The sequence below is a fragment of the Drosophila willistoni genome, assembly GCF_018902025.1.
Source record: "Drosophila willistoni isolate 14030-0811.24 chromosome 2R unlocalized genomic scaffold, UCI_dwil_1.1 Seg167, whole genome shotgun sequence".
Taxonomy (NCBI): domain Eukaryota; kingdom Metazoa; phylum Arthropoda; class Insecta; order Diptera; family Drosophilidae; genus Drosophila; species Drosophila willistoni.
The window spans coordinates 24,215,008-24,236,178 of NW_025814050.1; the positions used below are offsets into that span (position 1 = coordinate 24,215,008).

At 39.6% G+C, this 21,171-nt stretch overlaps 7 protein-coding genes across 11 annotated transcripts; 4 read left to right on the plus strand and 3 right to left on the minus strand.

Annotated features, from left to right (window-relative positions):
- Positions 1–1,474: 1,474 nt before the first annotated feature.
- On the plus strand, positions 1,475–9,041 carry LOC6646571 (dedicator of cytokinesis protein 6). 2 transcript variants are annotated; one of them, XM_023178156.2, is made up of 12 exons: positions 1,475–1,628; positions 1,821–1,911; positions 1,986–2,155; positions 2,222–6,491; positions 6,638–6,661; positions 6,731–7,441; positions 7,534–7,665; positions 7,736–7,916; positions 7,988–8,166; positions 8,223–8,593; positions 8,665–8,703; positions 8,772–9,041. In XM_023178156.2, exons 1-12 carry the CDS (start codon positions 1,591–1,593, stop codon positions 8,791–8,793), a joined length of 6,228 nt encoding a protein of 2,075 aa, XP_023033924.1. In that variant the 5' UTR covers positions 1,475–1,590; the 3' UTR covers positions 8,794–9,041. The 2 variants fall into 2 exon arrangements, with proteins under 2 accessions (XP_023033924.1, XP_002069236.1); XM_002069200.3 differs by having other exon boundaries at positions 8,665–9,041.
- A 24-nt stretch (positions 9,042–9,065) lies between these two features.
- LOC6646625 (ATR-interacting protein mus304) lies at positions 9,066–12,208 on the minus strand. 3 transcript variants are annotated; one of them, XM_023178157.2, is made up of 5 exons: positions 11,834–12,208; positions 11,307–11,769; positions 9,750–11,247; positions 9,499–9,678; positions 9,066–9,423 (listed from the first exon to the last, which is right to left on the minus strand). In XM_023178157.2, exons 1-5 carry the CDS (start codon positions 11,965–11,967, stop codon positions 9,203–9,205), a joined length of 2,496 nt encoding a protein of 831 aa, XP_023033925.2. In that variant the 5' UTR covers positions 11,968–12,208; the 3' UTR covers positions 9,066–9,202. The 3 variants fall into 3 exon arrangements, with proteins under 3 accessions (XP_023033925.2, XP_002069235.2, XP_023033926.2); XM_002069199.4 differs by having other exon boundaries at positions 11,843–12,207; XM_023178158.2 differs by having other exon boundaries at positions 11,830–11,855.
- A 105-nt stretch (positions 12,209–12,313) lies between these two features.
- On the plus strand, positions 12,314–12,673 carry LOC26529970 (general transcription factor IIH subunit 5). Its single transcript, XM_015177566.3, has 2 exons — positions 12,314–12,426; positions 12,487–12,673. Exons 1-2 carry the CDS (start codon positions 12,392–12,394, stop codon positions 12,671–12,673), a joined length of 222 nt encoding a protein of 73 aa, XP_015033052.1. The 5' UTR covers positions 12,314–12,391.
- A 79-nt stretch (positions 12,674–12,752) lies between these two features.
- On the plus strand, positions 12,753–13,297 carry LOC6646624 (zinc finger HIT domain-containing protein 1). Its single transcript, XM_002069198.4, has one exon. The coding sequence runs from the start codon at positions 12,757–12,759 to the stop codon at positions 13,207–13,209; it is 453 nt and encodes a 150-aa protein (XP_002069234.1). The 5' UTR covers positions 12,753–12,756; the 3' UTR covers positions 13,210–13,297.
- Positions 13,264–14,168, minus strand: LOC6646623 (trypsin delta). Its single transcript, XM_002069197.4, has one exon. It carries the CDS (start codon positions 14,158–14,160, stop codon positions 13,309–13,311), a length of 852 nt encoding a protein of 283 aa, XP_002069233.2. The 5' UTR covers positions 14,161–14,168; the 3' UTR covers positions 13,264–13,308.
- A 1,175-nt stretch (positions 14,169–15,343) lies between these two features.
- Positions 15,344–17,117, plus strand: LOC6646622 (ras-related protein Rab6). The gene has a single exon (XM_002069196.4). The coding sequence runs from the start codon at positions 15,717–15,719 to the stop codon at positions 16,341–16,343; it is 627 nt and encodes a 208-aa protein (XP_002069232.1). The 5' UTR covers positions 15,344–15,716; the 3' UTR covers positions 16,344–17,117.
- Positions 17,118–17,913: 796 nt separating this feature from the next.
- LOC6646621 (threonine--tRNA ligase 1, cytoplasmic) lies at positions 17,914–21,038 on the minus strand. 2 transcript variants are annotated; one of them, XM_023178161.2, is made up of 3 exons: positions 20,965–21,038; positions 20,196–20,253; positions 17,914–20,110 (listed from the first exon to the last, which is right to left on the minus strand). In XM_023178161.2, the coding sequence occupies exons 1-3, from the start codon at positions 21,016–21,018 to the stop codon at positions 18,090–18,092; spliced, it is 2,133 nt and encodes a 710-aa protein (XP_023033929.1). In that variant the 5' UTR covers positions 21,019–21,038; the 3' UTR covers positions 17,914–18,089. The 2 variants fall into 2 exon arrangements, with proteins under 2 accessions (XP_023033929.1, XP_002069231.2); XM_002069195.4 differs by lacking the exon at positions 20,965–21,038 and adding an exon at positions 20,716–20,879.
- Positions 21,039–21,171: the final 133 nt, after the last annotated feature.

Sequence of the window (21,171 nt, forward strand, 5' to 3'; positions counted from 1 at the left end):
AAAGCACACAGCTGTCAGACACGTTCCCCCTATGCTATACCGCCCACCATCTTGACTCGACTGAGATCGTAGAAGTGTAGCATTCTCCAGGCATGCCGGAAAAATCAGAGGAATGCCCGAGACGTGTTCTAAATCTATAAAAATCTCATTCCAATGCCTCATGCCTTAGCCCTGCTGCCTGCTCCTGTCCATTTGTTCGCTGAATTTAGTGCAGCTGCTGCCGCCCATGGATGTGGTATGAGATGGGGCTGGCTGTTGTTGTGGGTGAAAGTGAAAACTTGCACCACATGTCGCTTAGCCGGAAACGCACGCAAATTGAAATAAACTGCCATGTGGCTTTGCTTTTTGAAGATGAGTTCATATCACTTGGACCAAATGTGAATCGAACAACGAATAAAAAATTAAAAAAAAACGTAAGGCTGTGGCGGCTCATTAGATTAATGAGTGCACAGTTGCCCCTTCTTTGGCCGGATGTTTTGGGTGACACAAGTTTTGGTGATTTTTTAATTGAAATTTTCAATTTTTGGTGCGACTACAGCGAACGGAAATTCGTGGGTTAAGCACAAACATTTGAGACAGAATGCATGAGGTTATGGTCAATATTAAGTGGACTACAAAATATGTGTATAGGTAATTTAAAAAACTTATATTTACAAATATATCAAATTCGAACATAAAAAGGGAATGTAAGGGAAATTCTATTTCTAAAAACTTTTGAGGTAACCCTCGGCAAAATAACGGAGCCTTAAATCAACTATCCTTCAGTGCACAGTGGTCGGATCTCGAAATGTGTCTGGCGTAAATCATAATTCGTGTTTTTCCGATTGCCAAAAGTGTTTAAATGTTTCAAGTATGAATTGATTTATAAATTTTTCTTCTTAGCTCTAAATTTGAAAAGAAATGTAAAAGAGAAAAAAGGGGTGACAAAGGCAATTTTATCGTCGAATATGTTTCAGTGCAGACAATCAGACTGTACCTAATTGTTAAATGTTGTACCTAATTTTTGTGCAAGCCGTGCAAATAGCAATTATGCTGGGGAAAATTTGACTCATTTTTTTCCCAATACTTTACTCTAAATCAATAAATAAACCAATATTTTTATTAAAAAAATATTCGACATATTTAACCCAGCAAAATTGCACGAAAATTAGGTAACAGAGTAAGATATCTAACTAAATTAAATAAACCAATATTATATTTTTTTATGATATATAATTAAATTTTAAAAATGTTTAAAGCATTTAGTGTGGTCATTTGCTGCTTTTTCACTACACCCATTTTTTATTTTATACCGCTTTTAACGAATTATATATGTATATTAATATATGTTTAATTTGATATTGATATCTGGGTTGGTTCAAAAGTTACAAAGTGTTGCCCGTAATTTATTGAATCCGACCACTGTGCAGTGGACAGTGTGACCAGAAGTACAGAGAACGACAACAAACTTAGAACAGCAGAAAATAGGGGGAAACAATAAAGAAAAAACAATTAGGAAAGAAAAACAGGGCAAGATTTCTGTTGTTTTTGGTGCTGATTGTTAATCTGATTTTATGAATTAAATTGAAAATCTTAACCTGGCATTAGAAAATGTCTACACAACGCTCTTTTGCCCAAAGAGTTTCCAAGTAAGTAAAATCCAAAATGCATTATTTTTGTGCCCATACCATTTGTCTGCAAAAGTGCCAGCTACACCCTCTCACAGACGGTTTTTTGTTTTTAATGCGTGGTACACAATATGTATGTACATATGTAAATATATTTTAATTTAGAACTTTTGACTAATTTGTATATATGCGATTGCAATTTCATAATATTAGACAGCCCGCAGCTGATATACGCAAAAATGTCGTAAATTGCCACATGCAAACTAAGGCAATTGAGCCGGGATCCTTGATGTGTTTATCCACGGTATGTAAATATAAATATGCATCACATAGATGCCCAATAAAATGAATGTAACTCATCTTTCCGCAACCAATTAGATTTCTCTTACAGATCCTATCGATTATGAGGACTTTCTGGGCCAACACATGAACTTAATACATCGCGATCCTTTGAAGAATATTCTAGATTTTCCCCCCGGTGATGTGACTGTGAAAACAATACCGAGAAAAATTCGTACTGTGGATCACATAGTGCCCAAGGAGAACATGTAAAGATACAGAGACAAGTGCAACATGTGGATTCAGTTATCTTACAACATTTCATCTATTTACAGAAACGATTTACCACAGCATGTTCAAGAGTGTTTAAGTTGCTATACGCGTCCATGGAAAATTGTTGAATATGCCCAGCGACACTACTCTAGCTCGTGCTGCACCCGCGAACGTATTGATCGCGGTACCATTAGCCCTTCTTCCTACCAGCAGGAATTTGAAATCGACAAGGATTTGGCAGCCTCATTTGATGAAACCCTGACCATAGGGGAAAGCTGCACATCCAGTTCTCGTCAATCGATGGCCAGCTTGGCTTCCGTAAGTGGCCTTAGTTCCTGTTGTACGGACACCTTAACACCTACACCACGTGGGTCTTGGGCCAGCTTTGATTTGAGGCGCTCGGTAAATGATCCATTGATACCCAATTTGCTGGACAATGTCCCACCGGAGCAGATCGATCAAACAAATGAGACACGCAGGCAAGAAAATCGTCAGGATACTTTGTTTTCGCTTTATCCGTATACAGAGACCGGTTCAGAAAGCGATGTTATTGAAAGACGCCTGCCCGCCGAAATTCCCATGGAACATATGGGTCATCGCATCCAGGTAAAATGTCTTCAGTTGCGCCTAGAGCTCGAAGTGGAACCTATTTTCGCCTCTATGGCCATCTACGATGCTCGAGAAAGACAAAAAGTTTCAGAGAACTTTTACTTTGATATGAATTCGGAGAGTCTGCGCCGAATGTTGGCGGGACATGTTGGCACTCCGGATGTTAGCACACAGAGTCATGCAGCAATCTTTGAGATTTCACAACCAAGCAATGATCTGTTCTTAGTAATACGCCTGGAAAAGGTGCTACAAGGCGACATCAACAACTCGGTTGAACCGTATCTCAAGGATGACAAAGAGAAGTACAGAGAAAAAGTAAAATGCAACGCGGCAGACTATTGTGAGAGATTGGGCAAGTATCGTATGCCGTTTGCATGGACGGGTGTCTACTTAACGAATGTTTTTAACGGAGAAAATTTTGAGGGCAAAGAAATGGGCCCACAGGACGCGGGACAGCAAGCCGGCCTGGGCACAGCGCCAACAGCGAGTTCCAACAGCCTGGATCGCAAATCATCGACCAGTAGTTTTGATCAATTGCGCAAAAAGGCCAACGACATGGGAGGAACATTAACATTAACCAGGCGCGGTTCACTGGAACGCAACAAAGACACCAAACGCCGTCGTTCTTGGTCTCCGGACGATTTTGGAAATGTCGTTGAGACATTTCGACCAATCACATTGACCATTTCGAGCTTCTTTAAGCAGGAAGCCGACAAAATGAAAGATGAAGATTTGTATAAGATTTTGCCTGAATTGAAGCGACCAAGCTCTTCCTTGATGAAAAAATACAAATGCATACCAGGATCAATTAAATTGGAAATATCTCCCTGCGAGGAATTGGTGAAAAATTCTCTTTCCCCAGAGTTGGCAAAGATTGAACCACAAACAAATACCAGCTGCGAAGTTGTACGTCCCGTTAAAGAGATATTAGAGTTTCCTACAGTGCCAATTTATAATCCGCACTACTCGTACCGCAATCTCCTGTTTGTCTCGCCAAAGGAACTGAATTTCTCAGCACGGGCCGGGTCGGCTCGAAACATTGCAGTGCGTGTACAATTAATGGCTGGCGAGGATCAGAGTGATGCTGTTAGTGCTATTTTTGGTAAATCCTCGTGTCCCGAGTATTCCACTGAAGCCTTTACTGCTGTCAACTATCACAACAAGTGTCCTTCTTTTTACGATGAGATTAAAATCGCTCTTCCGGCGGCGATTAAGCAGAATCACCATTTGTTCTTTACCATTTATCATGTCTCCTGTCAAAAAAAGCCGCAGCATCACGAAATGCAACAACCGGCGGCTGTAGAAACTCCAGTTGGCTATACGTGGCTCCCACTACTCGAGGATGGAAAATTGCGAGTGGGCGAATTCAATTTGCCTGTCATGGTGGAGGCGCCACCTGAAAACTATTCTTTTATTCCTCCAAACGTTCACTTACCCGGCATTAAGTGGTTGGACAATCATCGAGCCGTTTTCACTCTACAGGTGGATGCCATGACGGCTATCCACACATTGGATTCTCATCTTGACCGGTTTTTTTTAATTTGCGAATACTTAGCCTCGCGTAACATACCATCCCATATTGGCGAAACCAATCTGGAAGGCGAATTAAAAAAATGCCTTCTTGATATTGAGCACACAGATCGGGAATCATTGGTGAAACATTTACCTTTAGTGCTGGACAAACTCATTGAGCTGCTAGTTACCACTCACAAACTTAATTGTGGTCAGATTCAAGTCGGTGCTACAGTGTTTGAAGTTCTGGGCCTAGTTTCACAACATTTGGCCATATTGCAGCAGGATGATGAACATTCGGTTGTTGACCAGTACGGGCGCCAGAGCCTGTTGTCCACGTATGTACAGTTTCAAAGTAAAATACCTCACCCGCAGATGACGGTCGCTAACTTAGCACCTAGTAATCAGCGGCAGGTGCGGATTCTACATGAGGAATTAGCCCTACATTGGGTTGTGGCCAGCGGAAAGGCCGCAGATCTTGCTATGACTAATTCGTGGTTCCTATTTGAACTGATGGTTAAATCTATGATTGAACATTTACACAACACCAATACATTGAGCTCTAATACTCCCAGAAAACAGCGTTTTCCCCACCAATTTAATGATGATCTCTCCACATTGGTTCATCTCGTAACAACTAAGGTTGTTGGATATCACAGTACAAGCAATGAGCCAAAGCTAGCCCAATCTCTAAACGCCAGTCTTGGATTTTTCATTTTCGATATATTAAGCATTATGGATCGAGGATTTGTTTTTGGTCTAATTAAAACCTATACAAAAGTACTCATCTCGAAAAACGCTTCAATTCCAGATTTAATGAACTACAAAATTGATTTTCTACGTATTGTGGGCAGTCATGAGCATTTTGTAGCCCTGAATTTGCCATTTGCGACGTCATACATGACCATTTCTAATTCCCACTCAGCTCCATGCAGTCCCACGCCGAGTACTACATCAAGTAATAGTCAAGCTTCATTTGGGTCAGGCTCTGGATCTATTGAGCGTCCCTTGTACGCTGAGCTTAGCCAGGAATTTCGCCAACAACATTTCCTTGTGGGTCTTGTGCTAAGCGACTTGGCCACCGTAATGGAGGTTCCAAATCCACCAATTCACGGAAAGGCTATTCGCTGCATACGCAACTTGATGACTTCGCATGACCTAGACGCCCGATATGATAAGGATGCTCGAGCCAGAGTGGCTTCGTTGTATATCCCTCTAATGGGAATTGTAATGGACAACATTCCCCAACTACATCAGAATGATCACGATCAAACGCATGATCGCCTTCAACAGATAGGTCATCTTGAAGACTACCAAGGACCGCATCAGTCAATTACTACTGCAACAATAAGTCCAGAGGTTGCATATGCCATTTCCGGTAGTCAGCAGTACAACTACCTTTCCGAGCAGGTGAAGAATAAATCGCCGCTTAGCATTGAGAATTCACGGCATTTACTGGCTTGTTTCCTATGGGTGCTAAAAAATTTAGAACGTTCCATTATGTACCGTTGGTTGTTGGGTCTGAGTCCACATCGCGTTCACCAAATGTTACAGGTACTCAATGTCTGTCTTAGAACTTTCGAGTACAAAGGCCATCAACAAAAGCGCCTGCCTACTCTAAAGAGAACTAATACACAGAGTTTTCGGAAAACTGCTCCGCCTTCGGATGTTAAGGAAAAACTTGAAGAGTGCATTCGAGGAACAAATTCCGCACGGTACGATCTGATCAATCGACGTAAGGATCGCAACTCAACTGAGAAATTGCGTTGGCGCAAGGATTATATGCCCCAATATCGCTCACAATATGCATTCAGCGGGAATGGAGCAAAGAGCACTGATCTGGAACTTGAATTGAGCCACTTCATTGAAGGATCGTTGGCTACTGAGATTGCACTTGTGATTCTTGATACTCTGGAGACCATTATTCATGTTGCGACCAATCTACATCATAATTTACTTGGCACCGTTCTTAAGGTCTTACTGCATGCCCTCTCTCGCAACCAGTCTACTTTGGCACTACAAAATTTATTTGCATCTCAGCGGGCCTTGATCTTCAAATTCCCGAATCTCCTTTTCGATGAGGAAACAGACATTTGTGCGGATCTATGCTTGATCCTACTTAAGCATTGTGGCTCACTTTTACCCGGAATACGGTCTCAGGCAGCTGCATCACTATATCTTTTGATGCGACAGAATTTCGAGATTGGCAATGTAAGTATAAAATCCACAGCTTGCTTTAACAACATATCTTGAAAAGCTGAAAACTTTGCAAGTGCAAGTGGTTCGTGTTTTTTATACTCATATTCCAAACATAATTTTAATAAAATGCTTATCATCTTTTTTTGTTGTATATACAGAATTTTGCTCGAGTGAAAATGCAGGTAATTATATTTCTCATTATTTTGAACTCAAGTGTTAAAATTTGAATAATGTTTTTACCTATTTTATAGGTTACTATGTCATTAAGTTCTTTGGTAGGCACTAGTTCGTCTTTTAGTGAGCAATCGTTGCGTCGCGCCTTGAAAACCGTGTTGGTGTACGCTGAACTACAGGATGCCGAGCTTCAGGATACAACCTTCCCCGAACAGGTGCAAGATTTACTGTTTAATCTGCACATGATACTTTCTGACACGGTTAAGATGAAGGAATACCAAGAGGACCCGGAAATGTTGTTGGATTTGATGCATCGGATAGCCAAAGGTTATCAGAATAATCCCGATTTGCGGCTAACCTGGTTGGAAAATATGGCTAAGAAACACAGAGAACGCGCCAACCATACTGAGGCAGCTATGTGTTATGTTCACGCGGCTGCATTGGTGTCTGAATATCTTAGTATGCTAGAATCGCAGACTTATTTACCCATTGGTGCCGTCACTTTTCAAAAGATATCTCCAAACAGTCTTATGGAGTCCGCCGTTTCCGACGATGTTCTAAGTCCGGGCGAAGATGGCATATGCCTGGGAAACCATTTTACGGAGACAGGCTTAAAAGTTTTGCTGGAGGAAGCGTCCAACTCTTTTCAAGTAGCTGGCATGTATGAAGCAATGAACGAAGTTTACAAAATCTTGATTCCCATCTGTGAGGCTAACAGAGAATTTCAAAAGTTGAGTAAAGTGCACGGAAAACTACAGGAAGCATTTAATCGAATAGCACAATTGCAGGTAGGGGGATAAGCAAAATGAAATTGGGCAAACATCAAAATAATAAGTGTTAATTATAAGTAAAATAATAATTGCTTCTTATGTTCATATAGGGTAAACGTGTATTTGGCACATATTTCCGGGTAGGCTTCTATGGAGCTAAGTTTGGAGATCTGGATCAACAGGAATTCATATATAAAGAGCCCACATTAACCAAGTTGCCAGAGATATTCAGTCGTCTTCAGGTTTGACAAACTTTCGTAACGCAATCTACAAAAATTCTTCTCTATTTAATTACACGTCTTTATTTATTAGAATTTTTATACGGAACGATTCGGGTCTGACTGTGTGCACATTATAAAAGACTCAAATACCGTTGATGTTAATTCGTTGGACCCAGAAAAGGCATATATTCAAATTACTTATGTTGAGCCTTATTTTGAAACCTATGAAATGAGAAATCGAGAGACATATTTTGAGCGTAATTTTAATATCCGTAAGACTTTATCCCAAGTAATTAAATTTACTTAAAAACTAATTCTAAAATTCGCATATTCATACTTCCAGAACGTTTCATATTTGCGACACCCTTCACTAAGACTGGGAAAGCTCATGGTGAACTACCAGAACAATGCAAGCGAAAGACAATTTTAACCACAGCCAATCATTTTCCATATGTTAAGACGCGCATAATGGTGATTAGTCGGCAGCAGATTGTTCTGGAACCCATTGAAGTCGCTATTGAAGTACGTTTCATCTTCTATATGTGTGTGATCGTTTTGAAATATCATCTTTTTTTTAGGATATTCAAAAGAAAACTATAGAATTGGCTGCCGCTACAAGTCAGGAACCAGCTGATCCCAAAATCTTGCAAATGGTTTTACAAGGCTGTATTGGCACCACTGTCAATCAAGGACCCATGGAAATGGCCACTGTATTTCTTTCAAACCTTTCTGACGGTATTACTATACCCACAAAGCACCAAAATAAACTACGTTTGTGTTTCCGAGAATTTTCAAAACGTTGTGCTGATGCTTTGAAAAAAAATCGTAATTTGATACTCTCCGATCAAAAGGACTATCAACGAGAACTTGAGCGAAATAATGAACGATTTATAGAACGCCTAACACCTTTAATCACACTGACAGCAGCCCAAAACCAAGGCGTCGTAAGGTAAATTTGAGTTGTGACATTTATCGAGAATGATGATCATCCTTAATAATATACATAAATATTTTCTATAGAGCGAACGCATATAACAATAAAAGCACTCCATTGAAATGGTAATTTTTGGATGACGACCGTGTTGACCATTTATATTACGTTCTTTCTATTTGCATTTCATGTCTAGCGTTGCGGATTATTTTAAGTAACTTTACCGTTAAGTCTTCTATCAAATATAGCATTTACATCGACTTGGTATAAAATATGTACTCGTATAAAGTTTTCAATAGATTATTTGGAAATCTACGTAAACAGTCACTTGAGGACACCTATCGTTTACATGAAATACATATTACATCTACACCTACACCATATTTATTTATATATACATATATATCTTTAATAAAATAACCACAGTATTTATATCAATGTAAAGACGCATAAGCTGCAAAACCAATTTCCTTTTACCATTTTTGTGAAGTATTTTTGCACTTTTAAACGAATGCCTCTTATAATTTACTTTAAACCAAATAAAGAAAATACAATGATAAAAAATGTATTAATTTTCCATGAATTTTGTAGGGCTTTCGCTTTCACAGCTCCAAAACACATATAAATCTATTCAAAATGGTATTCCTCCATTCGCTCAATTTCACTGAAGAAATCATCAATCCCAATCATGTAGTTATAAAAATCAATTTCATTTAAATTAACGTCCTCTGAAGTGTTTGCGGTTCGATTCCATTCTGTTAAATCTAATTCAGGATTCTTCTCATTGGCTTCTAAAATCATTGGCTTTGACATAAAATGTGAATATTCCAGCTGCCTTAGGAAGCGAACTGGAAAATTACGCAAAATATTATATGTCTATGAGATTGAAACAAAATTTATGAAAACCAGATTTGTGTACTTACCATGAATGCGCAGAAATCCCAAACATTTCGCGTGCTCTGTCCACCAGTTACATATTAAACTCAAATAGTGCTTTGTGGTTTCTTCTGAGTCCCTAAACAGACAGGTGAGATAGTTTTCCCGGAAAATCAACTTCAACAAGTGCACTGCAGTTTGTGAAATTTTTCCAACCTCTTCAGTGTCTGCATTTGCAATTAATGGGAAAAAAAGTACATCAATCGTTTTTGAATGTTGGAATTCATAAAGGACTCACCCGTTTTGCAACCTTTCAAAATCCATTGATGCATAAGTTGGAAGACGAGTGTGACCACGCTTAAACACAGTTTAACATAGCACTCACAACTACATTCTTCTGCTGGTGCAGCACTTTTCTCAGCCTTTTCCAAACTCGAATTATAATCGGAGGCAGCCACGCTTATGACCGAACTTGCGATTGCAGAGCCTCCAACAATCTCCGTCCTCTCAGCCATTTCATCATCATCTTCTGCATCACCCAGAGATGGCAGCATTTTGAGTATAAAGTCAGGCGGATTTTGAAAGCACTGGTAAACAAAGTCCACATGATTTCTGCATGTAGACAACAACAACTGGAAGTGGCTTGGTTCCAAAGGCAATGCATTGAAAAAGCATAACTCAATTAAACCAGCATAGACCTGCACAAGGCACGAGTCCGTTCCAAAACGATAAATTGATCGTACGCGATCAGAGATGAAGCAAGTTTTTGGACTATTGACACACATCTGAGACATTAGATTGGGCCAGGCAGCCTTTTGAGAACAGGCCAGCATGCATGAACTTAACTGACCGAATACCCATGGACTGGGTCGGGTAAATACCAACTGTTTTAATAGGTCAAACAAAGGATTTAACACATCTGGAGACGATGCGCCAAATGCATTTCTTAGCAAACTAGTTAAAAACGCACCAAATCCCTCCAGTAGACCAAAATGCTCTGGAAGATCTTGAGAGAACCCCAAAATTTTTATGGAATCGCTGACTATTTGGAGTAAACTCACTTGACCATGCTTAAGGTGTAGCAATGCTTCTGCTATAGCTCTGTTGTGACTACACATTAGAGATAGGAGTGCCAAATAACGACGCAGAAAAACAAAACGTTCTCCACGATAAAGGGGTAGCGGTTGGTATAGATCATGTAGAGATCGTTGATTCCCGCCTAATAAAGGGTAGAAAACATACGGATAGACCTGCCTGTTGGGTAAAGATTCCAAATTGTGTGCATATGACCAAAATTCTGAAAAAACTTTGCAAACCGAATTAAGAATTCCCAAATGTTGGTATTCCTTTGTCAATTGTTTCTTCTCCAACTGTGCATAATTGATTAAAAGCTGATCGAAGTCAGCTTTAAACAATGCTCCAACCCTGCTTCCTAAACTCTTTTTGATTTCTATGTTTCGAATGGGATCCTGTTTGTAAATGTTGGGGTAAGTATTTGACGCCAATGATAGCTCGCTTGCGGCTTTTGCTTGAATCTCCAATTTTGGCATACTTAGAAAATGTCGCGGCAAGCTCCGCCCTTCTTGCTTGTAGTAGTTTTTTATATCATTTGCGGCTTTAGCCTGATTTAGCTTTACACTTCTGACTTCTGCATATTTAAGTTTTAATACTGCCTCATTAACTGAGATATGCTTGGCTTCTACCACCGCCTTTTGATCGGCCAAAGCTAGTTTCTCCATTTTAGTGGCTCGCAGCTGCTGACGCACATGCCTTAATTCATCGCGTAACAGGCTGACCTAAAAGGAAATAAATTAAGACAATTCAACTATTTTATTCCAACTTCGATTGCGCTCACCTCACCGCTTTTAACCTTAGTAACATCGTTGCTGTCACTTAGTTCTTTTTTCAACTTTATATTATCCTTTTTAATTAAATCAAGGCGTTCCATTAAAAATTTGATTTGACGCTCCTGAGCCAGTTGCCGGCGAGCTTCGGTAGTTTTCTGGCTGTAGTTGCTAGGGCCAGGATCATTCGCATCGGAGGGGGCTATAAATGTTAATATTGGCGCTTCGAACTCAAAGTCTTCACTGTTTACTAGCAGACAATTCTTCTCGATCACAGGAGGAGGAGGAGATGGACCCTGTGTGCTTGTGCCTCCTTTTGGAGAAAATTGAGTAAATGTCATGGTGTTCTCATCCGTCTTGCGCACGGCTTCGGCCGCCTCAGCCAGTTGTGTAGCCATAAGGATAACGTCGTCGTCATCATCATCCCAAAAATCAACGTCAATATCATTTTTTCGTAAATCCGCAGAAGCTTGCCTGAGAATAATGTATTAATTATGTGCATATAATATTTGGGATATGACAAAGATTTGTTACCAACAGTACATACGTGCTGTTCCCAATGTTAGTTTCCCTTTTCGGACTCACAGGACGACCACGACTCACACTAATGTCTAATTTAGGTTTCTTGGCCCGTGCAAAATTCTTCATCGCAGAGTATCGTTTCGAGGACATTTCTGCCGGAATCCACAATCAGTTCAGTAAGTCCAATTTAAATTCGAAGTTACATTAAGACGGCGATTCATATTCGGAATTGACGAAGCCAACGGAGACTCAAAGATTTACGTTTCTATTCGTTCATTCCATAGCCTTCATTTAATTATGGCAGATTTTGTTTTTGTTTTGTTTTTTTGTTTCTTCGTGAAGTTGGCTGCGTTTCGCTTTGAATTGAAGCGTTTTATAGGAATAGCCAATTTTCTCCCATCTCTATGGATTATGTGTGAAAGAATGATAGTGTTGGTTAGCGTCAACCAGGCATTGTCTTGAATGCTTTGCCATTCATTGTTTACGTTTTTGCAGTGAATGACAGTTTGCCATTCATTATTTACGTTTTTGCAGTAAAATTCACTTTTTTCCTGTGAATGACAAAGGAGGAAAAATGGTAAATGTAATGAAAGGAGTCCTTGTAAAATGGTGAGTCCTTTCTGTTACTTTCCGGTTGGTTAACTGATATCATGTTATTGCCAACTCTAGTGACCCGGCTATGAAACAATTTCTGCTGCACTTAGATGAAAAACTGAGTCTGGGACGCAAATTTATAATTCAAGATTTAGACGAGAATCATCTATTTATTTCTACAGACATTGTGGAAGTGCTGCAAGTTCGTGTGGACGAATTAATGGATCGAATTAGTTTTCCGTTACACGAAAAAAACGCCTAGAAATATTAATTAACATTATACCCCCAAACACAACAAGAATAGCATATAAATCTGTTAAGACCACTATTATTTACACAACCACGATGACGGGTCGGGAATCAAATCGCATCAAAGACGCTGAAAAGAAACGTGTTTTAGATTCCGCTGCACGTCAGAGACGTGCACGTAAAGCTCTTGAGGCTCTTGAACAGGACAATTTCCATGATGATCCACATGCTGACTTGGTTATGTCAAAAAAGCTGCCCAAGTTTCAAGAAAGTATAAAGAATTGCAAGGAGAAAAAAGGCAAGCGTAAAGGAGCTGAATATTTTCGTGCCAAATATCGTAAAAACTTCCAACAATTACTTGAGGAGGAGAAACAAAAACCGAACTATGAGAGTGCCGCTGCTCCAGCTCCCAAGAAGCCACTACGCCACTTCTGCGCCGTTTGTGGAAACTTCTCCAATTATTCGTGCACAGCTTGTGGAACACGGTACTGTCGTGTACGTTGCTTGCAAACACATCAGGATACACGATGTCTTAAATGGACAGCCTGATATATGTACCTATTCTTGTCTGACGGTTGTAGTTTAAGTACTTTATAAATATAATTATGGTCTTTTAATAAACTTGAATAGTAATTTATTGGAATTCATTTATTTGGATACCACTTGATTGGCCGAAATCCATGATATAAACGAAGACACTTGCACATAGACCGATGGCGAATTGGCCTGGCCACATGGCAATTTACCCCATGAAACAATGCCAATGAGTACGTTGTTTTGGACCAAAGGTCCACCAGAATCGGAGGTACAAATGCTAACGCCGCCTGTCAGAGGTCCTGTACACAAGTTTGTGGAATGGACATCGCTGCCTTTAGCGCCAAGAGCACTCTCACATGAACTCAATGTGATAATGGGTATATTGGCAGCCACTTGTAGAGTGCTGGGATACGAAGCTGTATTTGTTGTACTGGTGCTGCCCCATCCATATAAATTCGCCGTTCCAGAAGGAACTACGCCGGATTGGGGTAAGGTGACAGGAGCCACTGCTGCAGACCAAACAAAAGCTGTAGGGGTATATAAGAGGCCAATATCATAAGGAACTGATCCCCCAGTGTAAAGATCATTGACTACAAAATAGGTAATGCTCCGCTTTTGAGTAGTGCTAGCAGTTCCCGCCACTGCAAGAGAGCCTGCCACCAGTGTAGATCCTAATACTTGGGCACTGTTTGTCAGACAATGTGCGGCCGTTACCAGCCAGTTATAATTGAGAATGCTTGCGGCGCAATAATGGGTTCCTCCATATTGCATCGAAACGGCGTATGGAGCACTATTGGTCGTTGCCGCGACGCCGCCAACAACTCGTCCATTTGGTAAAGGATCTGGATCGGCAACGGAATTGGCTCTTATAATTGCTGCCGATGCCTGACAAAGAGCCAATATGAAACAACACGCGACTAGGATGCAGTGTTGGCGTGTCATTGTTTGCCCGTCGAGTGTCATAGTTTTCGAGGAACTGTTTACATATTCTTTTATCGAGGGCTGTTTAAATTAAATCGTGATACGAAATTATTTTGCTCGACTGATAAGAAATTCCAATTGACGCCTCATGTTTTCCAGATAAGCGTTTATTTTAATTTGTAGATTAATTATACTGCTGCTGCTGCTAAAGGGGAATATTTTGCACATCTTGACTTCTATTTGAAAACAAAAAAAAAAAAAAAACAATAATATTGCGTCAATGTAAGATTTTTGAAGAACCCTTTACAATCGAGTTGGTTGCACACTATATTAGCAAATCTTTTGCAATCTAAAAGAGAAGCCACAGCCAATGGCGGAACGGATCTCAAGTTACTCTTTAACACAGCTCTGCCCATAACTAACAGCACCACAATGGTCATCCCCATATATTCGCATCGAATTCGTTGCCCAAGGTTGTATTGGCGCCATTATCCAACGCTTCAGCCCAAACTGGAAAATGAAGCTTAAGATCAACAGCAACGCTAAAACTAGTCGCTTTTGAGTCGCTAAGTAGTTCTTTAAAATTTAAATTGTGGAGATACCAAGCTGTATACAATAAAACTATTTAACAATTTTACTTCCAACTTACTATTTACTATTTTTTCCAAAGAAACCGAAATTAAGATCGACCATTGTATTGAAGGAAGGTATAGAAACATGGCTTGACTTATTCATAACAAAACAGTTGATACACTTTTTTTATTAGAGTACCGAAATAAAAAGAAAAGACTTTGGTTTAACTAATTTAAATAAAATCAATCTTAGATTCAATACTATAGGGGCTATCAAGGAGCTTTTTATATCACGTATTTCCATAAAATACGTCTTGATATCTGACACAATTTCCCGCTAATTAGGTTCCCGATCTTATTTGTCCATTCTTTATAAGGGTGTGTTTGGATGAGCTCAAACTGCTCATTTGGGGGGATCCCAAATTCCAGGAAACTCTACGAAAAAGCATATGTTGATCTGTTAATTTACGGGCAAAACCGCAGGAAAATGGGCATCATAGATCTGGCCAGTAGCAACAATGCTTCAAATGTCGGAACGGGTCAGCGTTTGGAGCCACCCAAGTTACTCTTTACTATCGAGTCAAGATAATAATCGATAACCAATAATAACGATACCTTGCCGATTGGGCGATTTCTGGGTAGTGCTGGAACAAAATAATGCACATCTCTACTTCTGACTCACAAGAAACAATACGAGTAGAGTTTTGCCACAAAACCGTATAATATATGTGTTTGTTTAAATAAGAACACAGCGCTAAGCATATTTTCGCAAACAATTGAATGCAGCTTGTTGAAACCCAGAAATACAAATAAACGGAGTGGAATAAAAAACCGCAAAAGACCCAGCCCCAGAGCAAAGGAAGTATCAACAAAGAGAGGGTGAGAACAGGGGAGTAAGCCCAAGTGAGCGAGCGAGAGAGCGAAGAGAGGTCAGCAAACCCGCAATTAAGAAAAAGTCGACACGTACAAAAAAGAGTGCAGGTCCGTTCCAACGAGAAAGCAGCACACGACTCCAACTCCAGCATCATGTCATCCGGCGATTTTGGCAATCCGCTAAGGAAATTCAAATTGGTCTTTTTGGGGGAACAGAGTGTGGGCAAAACGTCGCTAATTACACGCTTCATGTATGACAGCTTCGACAACACCTATCAGGCGACTATCGGTATTGATTTTCTCTCCAAAACGATGTATTTGGAGGATCGCACAGTTCGCTTACAGTTGTGGGACACGGCGGGACAGGAAAGGTTCCGTTCGCTCATTCCTTCATATATTAGAGACTCCACGGTGGCTGTAGTAGTGTACGACATAACCAATACGAACTCATTCCATCAGACATCTAAGTGGATCGATGATGTGCGAACAGAGCGCGGCAGTGATGTCATTATTATGTTGGTAGGCAACAAAACGGATCTCTCTGACAAGCGGCAGGTTTCCACCGAAGAGGGCGAACGCAAGGCGAAAGAACTTAATGTGATGTTTATTGAGACGAGTGCCAAGGCCGGGTACAATGTGAAACAGTTATTTAGACGTGTGGCAGCAGCGTTGCCAGGCATGGATTCCACTGAGAATAAACCCTCTGAGGATATGCAAGAAGTTGTTCTTAAGGACTCTCCCAATGAGAGCAAGGATCCTGAAGGTGGTTGCGCGTGCTAGAAGTAGGATGAAACTCTTTTCTTCAGGTATTCCCCCACTTCTTCTTAACCTCCGCTACAACCTCCACGATGACGAAAAAAAAATTATGGTGATGATATAGATGAGCTGCATTTTTTAACACACGCTGGCAACGGGTGTTTTGTAGGTGTATGTTTAGGATGACATGAGATCGGAAAAGAATGCAACGGATCCTTTAAAACTCACACACATACACACAATTATAACTTTAAGTTTATTTATAAAGTAAAACAAATGATGATAGCAAACAAAAAAATAGACTAAACAAATAACGAAATCGGCTAACAAATTTAATATGTTAATTGAAATAATGCAATATTAAAAGAAACTAATCTTAAACAAAACAAAAGAAAACAAGCAAGCAAGCGAATAGATATGTATGTATAAAAGGGTTTACACGAGATAAATATTTTGGATTTTAATTTATTCTACACGAAATTTCTATAAAGAATTCAATAAAACAAATGTGCAAATGTTTGCAGGTAGGAATTACGAAGATAATGTTTAAAGATCTACGTGTAAACTATATATTTATGTATATCAGATGCAGAAGTGTTGTGCGTTTTTCAAATTTTTTTGTATTGTTAGCCCAACAATGATCGATGATCACATTCCACTTGCCAAGTCACTTATACTATATTCGTCTCATGCTTACCCCAATCCACTTCCTTATGGATACCATTCAGCCAGACGGTGTTCTTAAAGTCCCCGCCTATCTGAACAACAAAAAATAAAACAGAATAGTTCCATACTTAAGCAAATAGTTAACAATTATTTATAGGCCGGACTTACTCTGCGGCTTATGTTTTAACTTAATTTTCTATAGGAGAACAACAGAAAAGTCTTTCTTTTTGTTGCCCTTTTCTTGGCCATGTGCATCTTATGAATGGATATATAATATATAAATTATGTATTTTTATTAAACAAGAACAGAAAAACATGCGAAGTAAACATTACAAGATTTTTGGCTTCGATTAGCAAGAGAAAGTTTTGTGCATTTCTAGACTCAAAGCTTTCAAAATTTGGGATCCGAAAATCACAATTAGATCATTAAAACACGATTGCAATTTTTAATAAATCAAAAAATAAAGAAAAAAAACCCATACACAATATTTGTAATATCAAACAAAATCTTAAAAGCGCCGCCTTCTTTATGAATCACTCAATGGCCATGCCCAAATCATGGTAAGTTCCATTAGGTCTGGGCTGCTGTGTAATTGTGGCCAAACCTTATCTTATCAAGAAAAAAAGAAGGAAAGCTGAAAACGGGTATGACAAACATTAATTTGAATTGATTCATCATGGTGAGGAAACCACATTGCGTACAGCTAGTCAGAATGCCATAACCATTTCGTCGTTAATCCATTACAAATGCCTAGCTATGAAGCTGTATGGAACGTGTAATAGTACATATACAGTTATGACGTTTACAACGATATTCCGCTTATATCAAAGCTTCCCTTGATTAACTTTTAACAAACTTATGTGGAAGCGCAGTCGGTTAACAAAACTCAACATAATTTGTAGTTCATATGTATATAAATTAGTAATATTAAAATTGTTTTCTTTAATTTATTTTTTTCAGGATATTCGGTACTTCACATAAGCACAAATACATCAAGAAGAAAATTCAAATGCCGTCCCTAGTTGCTGTTTGCTTTGCAAAGATTAAGTTTTAATATATAGTAGATATAAATAGAATAGAGACAAAAGTATGAATCCATACAATTAGAAATTATCCTCATTTGTAATAAACTCATTGCGAATTTTTTGCAATTTGGAAATGAGTTCAGCAACAGAGACCTCGCCATGAACTTTGTTGTCGCGCGTACGAACATTAACTGTATTGGAGGATCGCTCCTTGTCGCCCACCACTAGAATAAAGTTAAACTGCGCCAACTGAGCATTACGTATCTTCTTGTTCATCGTATCGCCAGCATCGCAATCGGCTTCACTCATAAAACCGGCGGCATGGAGTTGTTCACGTACTGATTGAGCATACTCATCATAGGCAGGACCCACTGGAACAACCATCACTTGACGCGGTGAAAGCCAGAAGGGCCATTTGCCGGCATAGTTTTCGGTAAGAATGGCAATCATGCGCTCTACAGAGCCCAAAATAGCCCGATGAATAATCACTGGACGCTTCTTTTCTCCATCATCTGCAATATAGTTAAGATTGAAGCGTATTGGCAGTTGAAAATCTAACTGAATAGTGGCACATTGGTGAGCCCGTTTTAAAGCATCCATAATGGTAATATCAATTTTAGGACCATAGAAGGCGCCATCACCGGGATTTTCTTTCCACGGTATGCCAAACTCATCAAGGGACTCGGCCAATGCCTTTTCCGCATCATTCCATTGTTCCAGCTCGCCCAAATATTTCTCGGGTCGAGTGGACAATACTAGTTGGAAAGAGAACCCAAAAATGTTATAAACGTGATGCAAAAAGTCCAAGCAACCCTTCATCTCGCTCTTAATCTGATCAGGTGTGCAGAAAATATGGGCATCGTCCTGCTGAAAACGGCGCACACGAGTTAAGCCAGTAAGAGCTCCAGACAATTCATTGCGATGCAAAACACCAAAGTCAGCCATTCGCAAAGGTAATTCTCTCCAGGATCTATTTCGATTATCAAAAATCAAGCAATGGCCGGGACAATTCATTGGCTTCAAAGCAAACTTTTCCTTCTCCACTTCAAAAGAAAACATATTCTCAGCATAATGCTGCCAATGACCGGAGGTCATCCACAATTTAGCATTGTAGATGTTAGGCGAGATTACCTCCTGGAAGCCCCGCTTTCTATACTCCGCTTTCATAAAATTCATCAGAGTGTTGTAGATGTGTGCTCCACGCGGCTGGAAAAAACATGATCCTGGTGACAATTCATGGAAAAAGAACAGCTCCTGTTCGCGTCCAATTTTACGATGATCTCGTTTCGCTGCCTCCTCCTGTAGTTTCTCCCATTCCTTTAACTGTTTGGGATCTGGAAACGAAATGCCATAGACGCGCTGCAAACTTTCCGCATCGGCCTTGCCCTCCCAATAGGTCGAGGAGTTTTTAGTAATCTTCAAAGCCTTCACTTTTCCAGTGTTACGCACATGAGGACCACGGCAGAGATCAATTAATGACCCACACTTATATACAGTGGTCCGGTCACTGGTCACTTTCTCATTGAGAATGCGCACTTTGAATTCATTGTATTTAAACATTTCCAACAGATCAGACTTCTTCATTTCTAAACGCTCAAAGATCTGTTTCTCTTTGACAATTTGCTTAACCAACGACTCCATGGCACCATAATCGTTCGTAGAGATGCCCTCTCCATCCAAATGCATATCATAATAGAAGCCACCGTCAATTGGTGGCCCATAGCAAAGATGTCCACCATATAAACGCTCCATTGCTTCGCCCATAATGTGAGCCGAGCTATGCCAGAAAACGGCCTGAGCCTCAGGATCATCGAATTTAAGTAGTTGCAATTTGCAATTACCCTCTAGCACACGATCCAAGTCCCAGACTTCACCATTTACTTTTGATATCACTGTGTTGTCAGCCAATCCTTTGCTTATGACACAGGCAATATCGTAGGGTGTGCTTTCCCATGAAGTTGCATCAACTTGCTTGCCGTCAGGCAACGTTACTTTAATCGCCTCTCGCGTTTTGGCAGCTAATTCGGCCTGATATTCGGCCTTGCACTTCTCCCAAAAGACATTGCGTTCCTCAATATATTTTGGCCAGGGATTAAGCTCTGGAAAAAAGTATTTAAATTTTTTAAAAGTATTTCATTTTTTATAAGAATAAAGATTGAATTTGCTTTGTTCCGTTAAAATTACCTTTGCGAATGTCACCGCCGCCAGCAGCAGGTTTCTTCTCCTTCTTCATTTTGGATGCCTACAAGGTTAAAGGATGGAAAATCAATAAAAACTTAAATTTTAGTGTTTTTTTTTGCCTACGTAGACAAGCAATTGCTTTAAATGCTCTTTTTCGTTATCTACTATCAATTGCTGTCTGTTGTAGTTGTTTAAACAATTGTTAACGAAACAAAAGCAATAACCAAAATACTTTTGTGGTTCTTTATCTTTTTAAATGTTCACTTTTCTTCCGAAACTTAAAACAAAACAAAAACTGATGCAATGACCCAGCAGTGTTTAGTCAGTTGACAAAATGAGTAAGCCAAATGGAGTTTATGACGTCACAGACAATAGCCGAATATTAGTGGCCGGAGCAGTGGCCACTTTTTAAATTGCCGTGATTCATTTTTATTATAAACACAAACAAGCATGTGCACTTTACTTATACAACTGGGGAAAACTGTTTGACTTAGAAAACAATAGGGGACAGAAGAACACCAACCAAAGTTGCGTAGCACCGATCAGTTCCTCGAAAATCTTTAACTGTTTGTTGTAGTAGTTTTTGGCAGGGATGCTGCTGCTGGGCTTTGTTGTTGTAGTTTCTGCTTACGGCTCTGTCAGTGTGATTTAGGAAATTTAATGATATTCGTTTCCTATGATTGCCTACTTGATTCAACAATTTCAACATCACTCACTAAAACTTTTGTTATTTGTTAAACTTTCTGAAGGATATCAAATGGATTTAACATGCCTTTTGGTTATTTAAGTCCAAATTATTTAATTCCGGCACCACGTTGTCAACCATTATTAAGATTACCAGTGCTGTAAACTGTAAAATTGCTTGAGAGCCTGCTCTAATTTTTGTTGACTTTACAACACTTAGTAAGGGATGCCATGGTGTTTAATGACTTCAAATAAATAATAAATTTAAATAAAGTAAAATTTTTACAATAAACGT

Bases quoted from the DNA above. Each gene is read 5' to 3' on its own strand.
- LOC6646571 (XM_023178156.2), top strand. From the start codon at position 1,591: ATGTCTACACAACGCTCTTTTGCCCAAAGAGTTTCCAA. The intron at 1,629-1,820 runs GTAAGTAAAATC...TCATAATATTAG, and splicing joins TTTGCCCAAAGAGTTTCCAA to ACAGCCCGCAGCTGATATAC. The intron at 8,704-8,771 runs GTAATTTTTGGA...TTTCATGTCTAG, and splicing joins AAAAGCACTCCATTGAAATG to CGTTGCGGATTATTTTAAGT.
- LOC6646624 (XM_002069198.4), top strand. From the start codon at position 12,757: ATGACGGGTCGGGAATCAAATCGCATCAAAGACGCTGAAAAGAAACGT.
- LOC26529970 (XM_015177566.3), top strand. From the start codon at position 12,392: ATGGTAAATGTAATGAAAGGAGTCCTTGTAAAATG. The intron at 12,427-12,486 runs GTGAGTCCTTTC...TGCCAACTCTAG, and splicing joins AAAGGAGTCCTTGTAAAATG to TGACCCGGCTATGAAACAAT.
- LOC6646625 (XM_023178157.2), bottom strand. From the start codon at position 11,967: ATGTCCTCGAAACGATACTCTGCGATGAAGAATTTTGCACGGGCCAAG. The intron at 11,248-11,306 runs GTGAGCGCAATC...ATTTCCTTTTAG, and splicing joins CTAAGGTTAAAAGCGGTGAG to GTCAGCCTGTTACGCGATGA. The intron at 9,424-9,498 runs GTAAGTACACAA...GTAATTTTCCAG, and splicing joins GGGATTTCTGCGCATTCATG to TTCGCTTCCTAAGGCAGCTG.
- LOC6646623 (XM_002069197.4), bottom strand. From the start codon at position 14,160: ATGACACTCGACGGGCAAACAATGACACGCCAACACTGCATCCTAGTC.
- LOC6646622 (XM_002069196.4), top strand. From the start codon at position 15,717: ATGTCATCCGGCGATTTTGGCAATCCGCTAAGGAAATTCAAATTGGTC.
- LOC6646621 (XM_023178161.2), bottom strand. From the start codon at position 21,018: ATGGTTGACAACGTGGTGCCGGAATTAAATAATTTGGACTTAAATAAC. The intron at 20,254-20,964 runs GCATGTTAAATC...TTAACCTTGTAG, and splicing joins TGGACTTAAATAACCAAAAG to GCATCCAAAATGAAGAAGGA. The intron at 20,111-20,195 runs GTAATTTTAACG...ACTTTTTTCCAG, and splicing joins CGGCGGTGACATTCGCAAAG to AGCTTAATCCCTGGCCAAAA.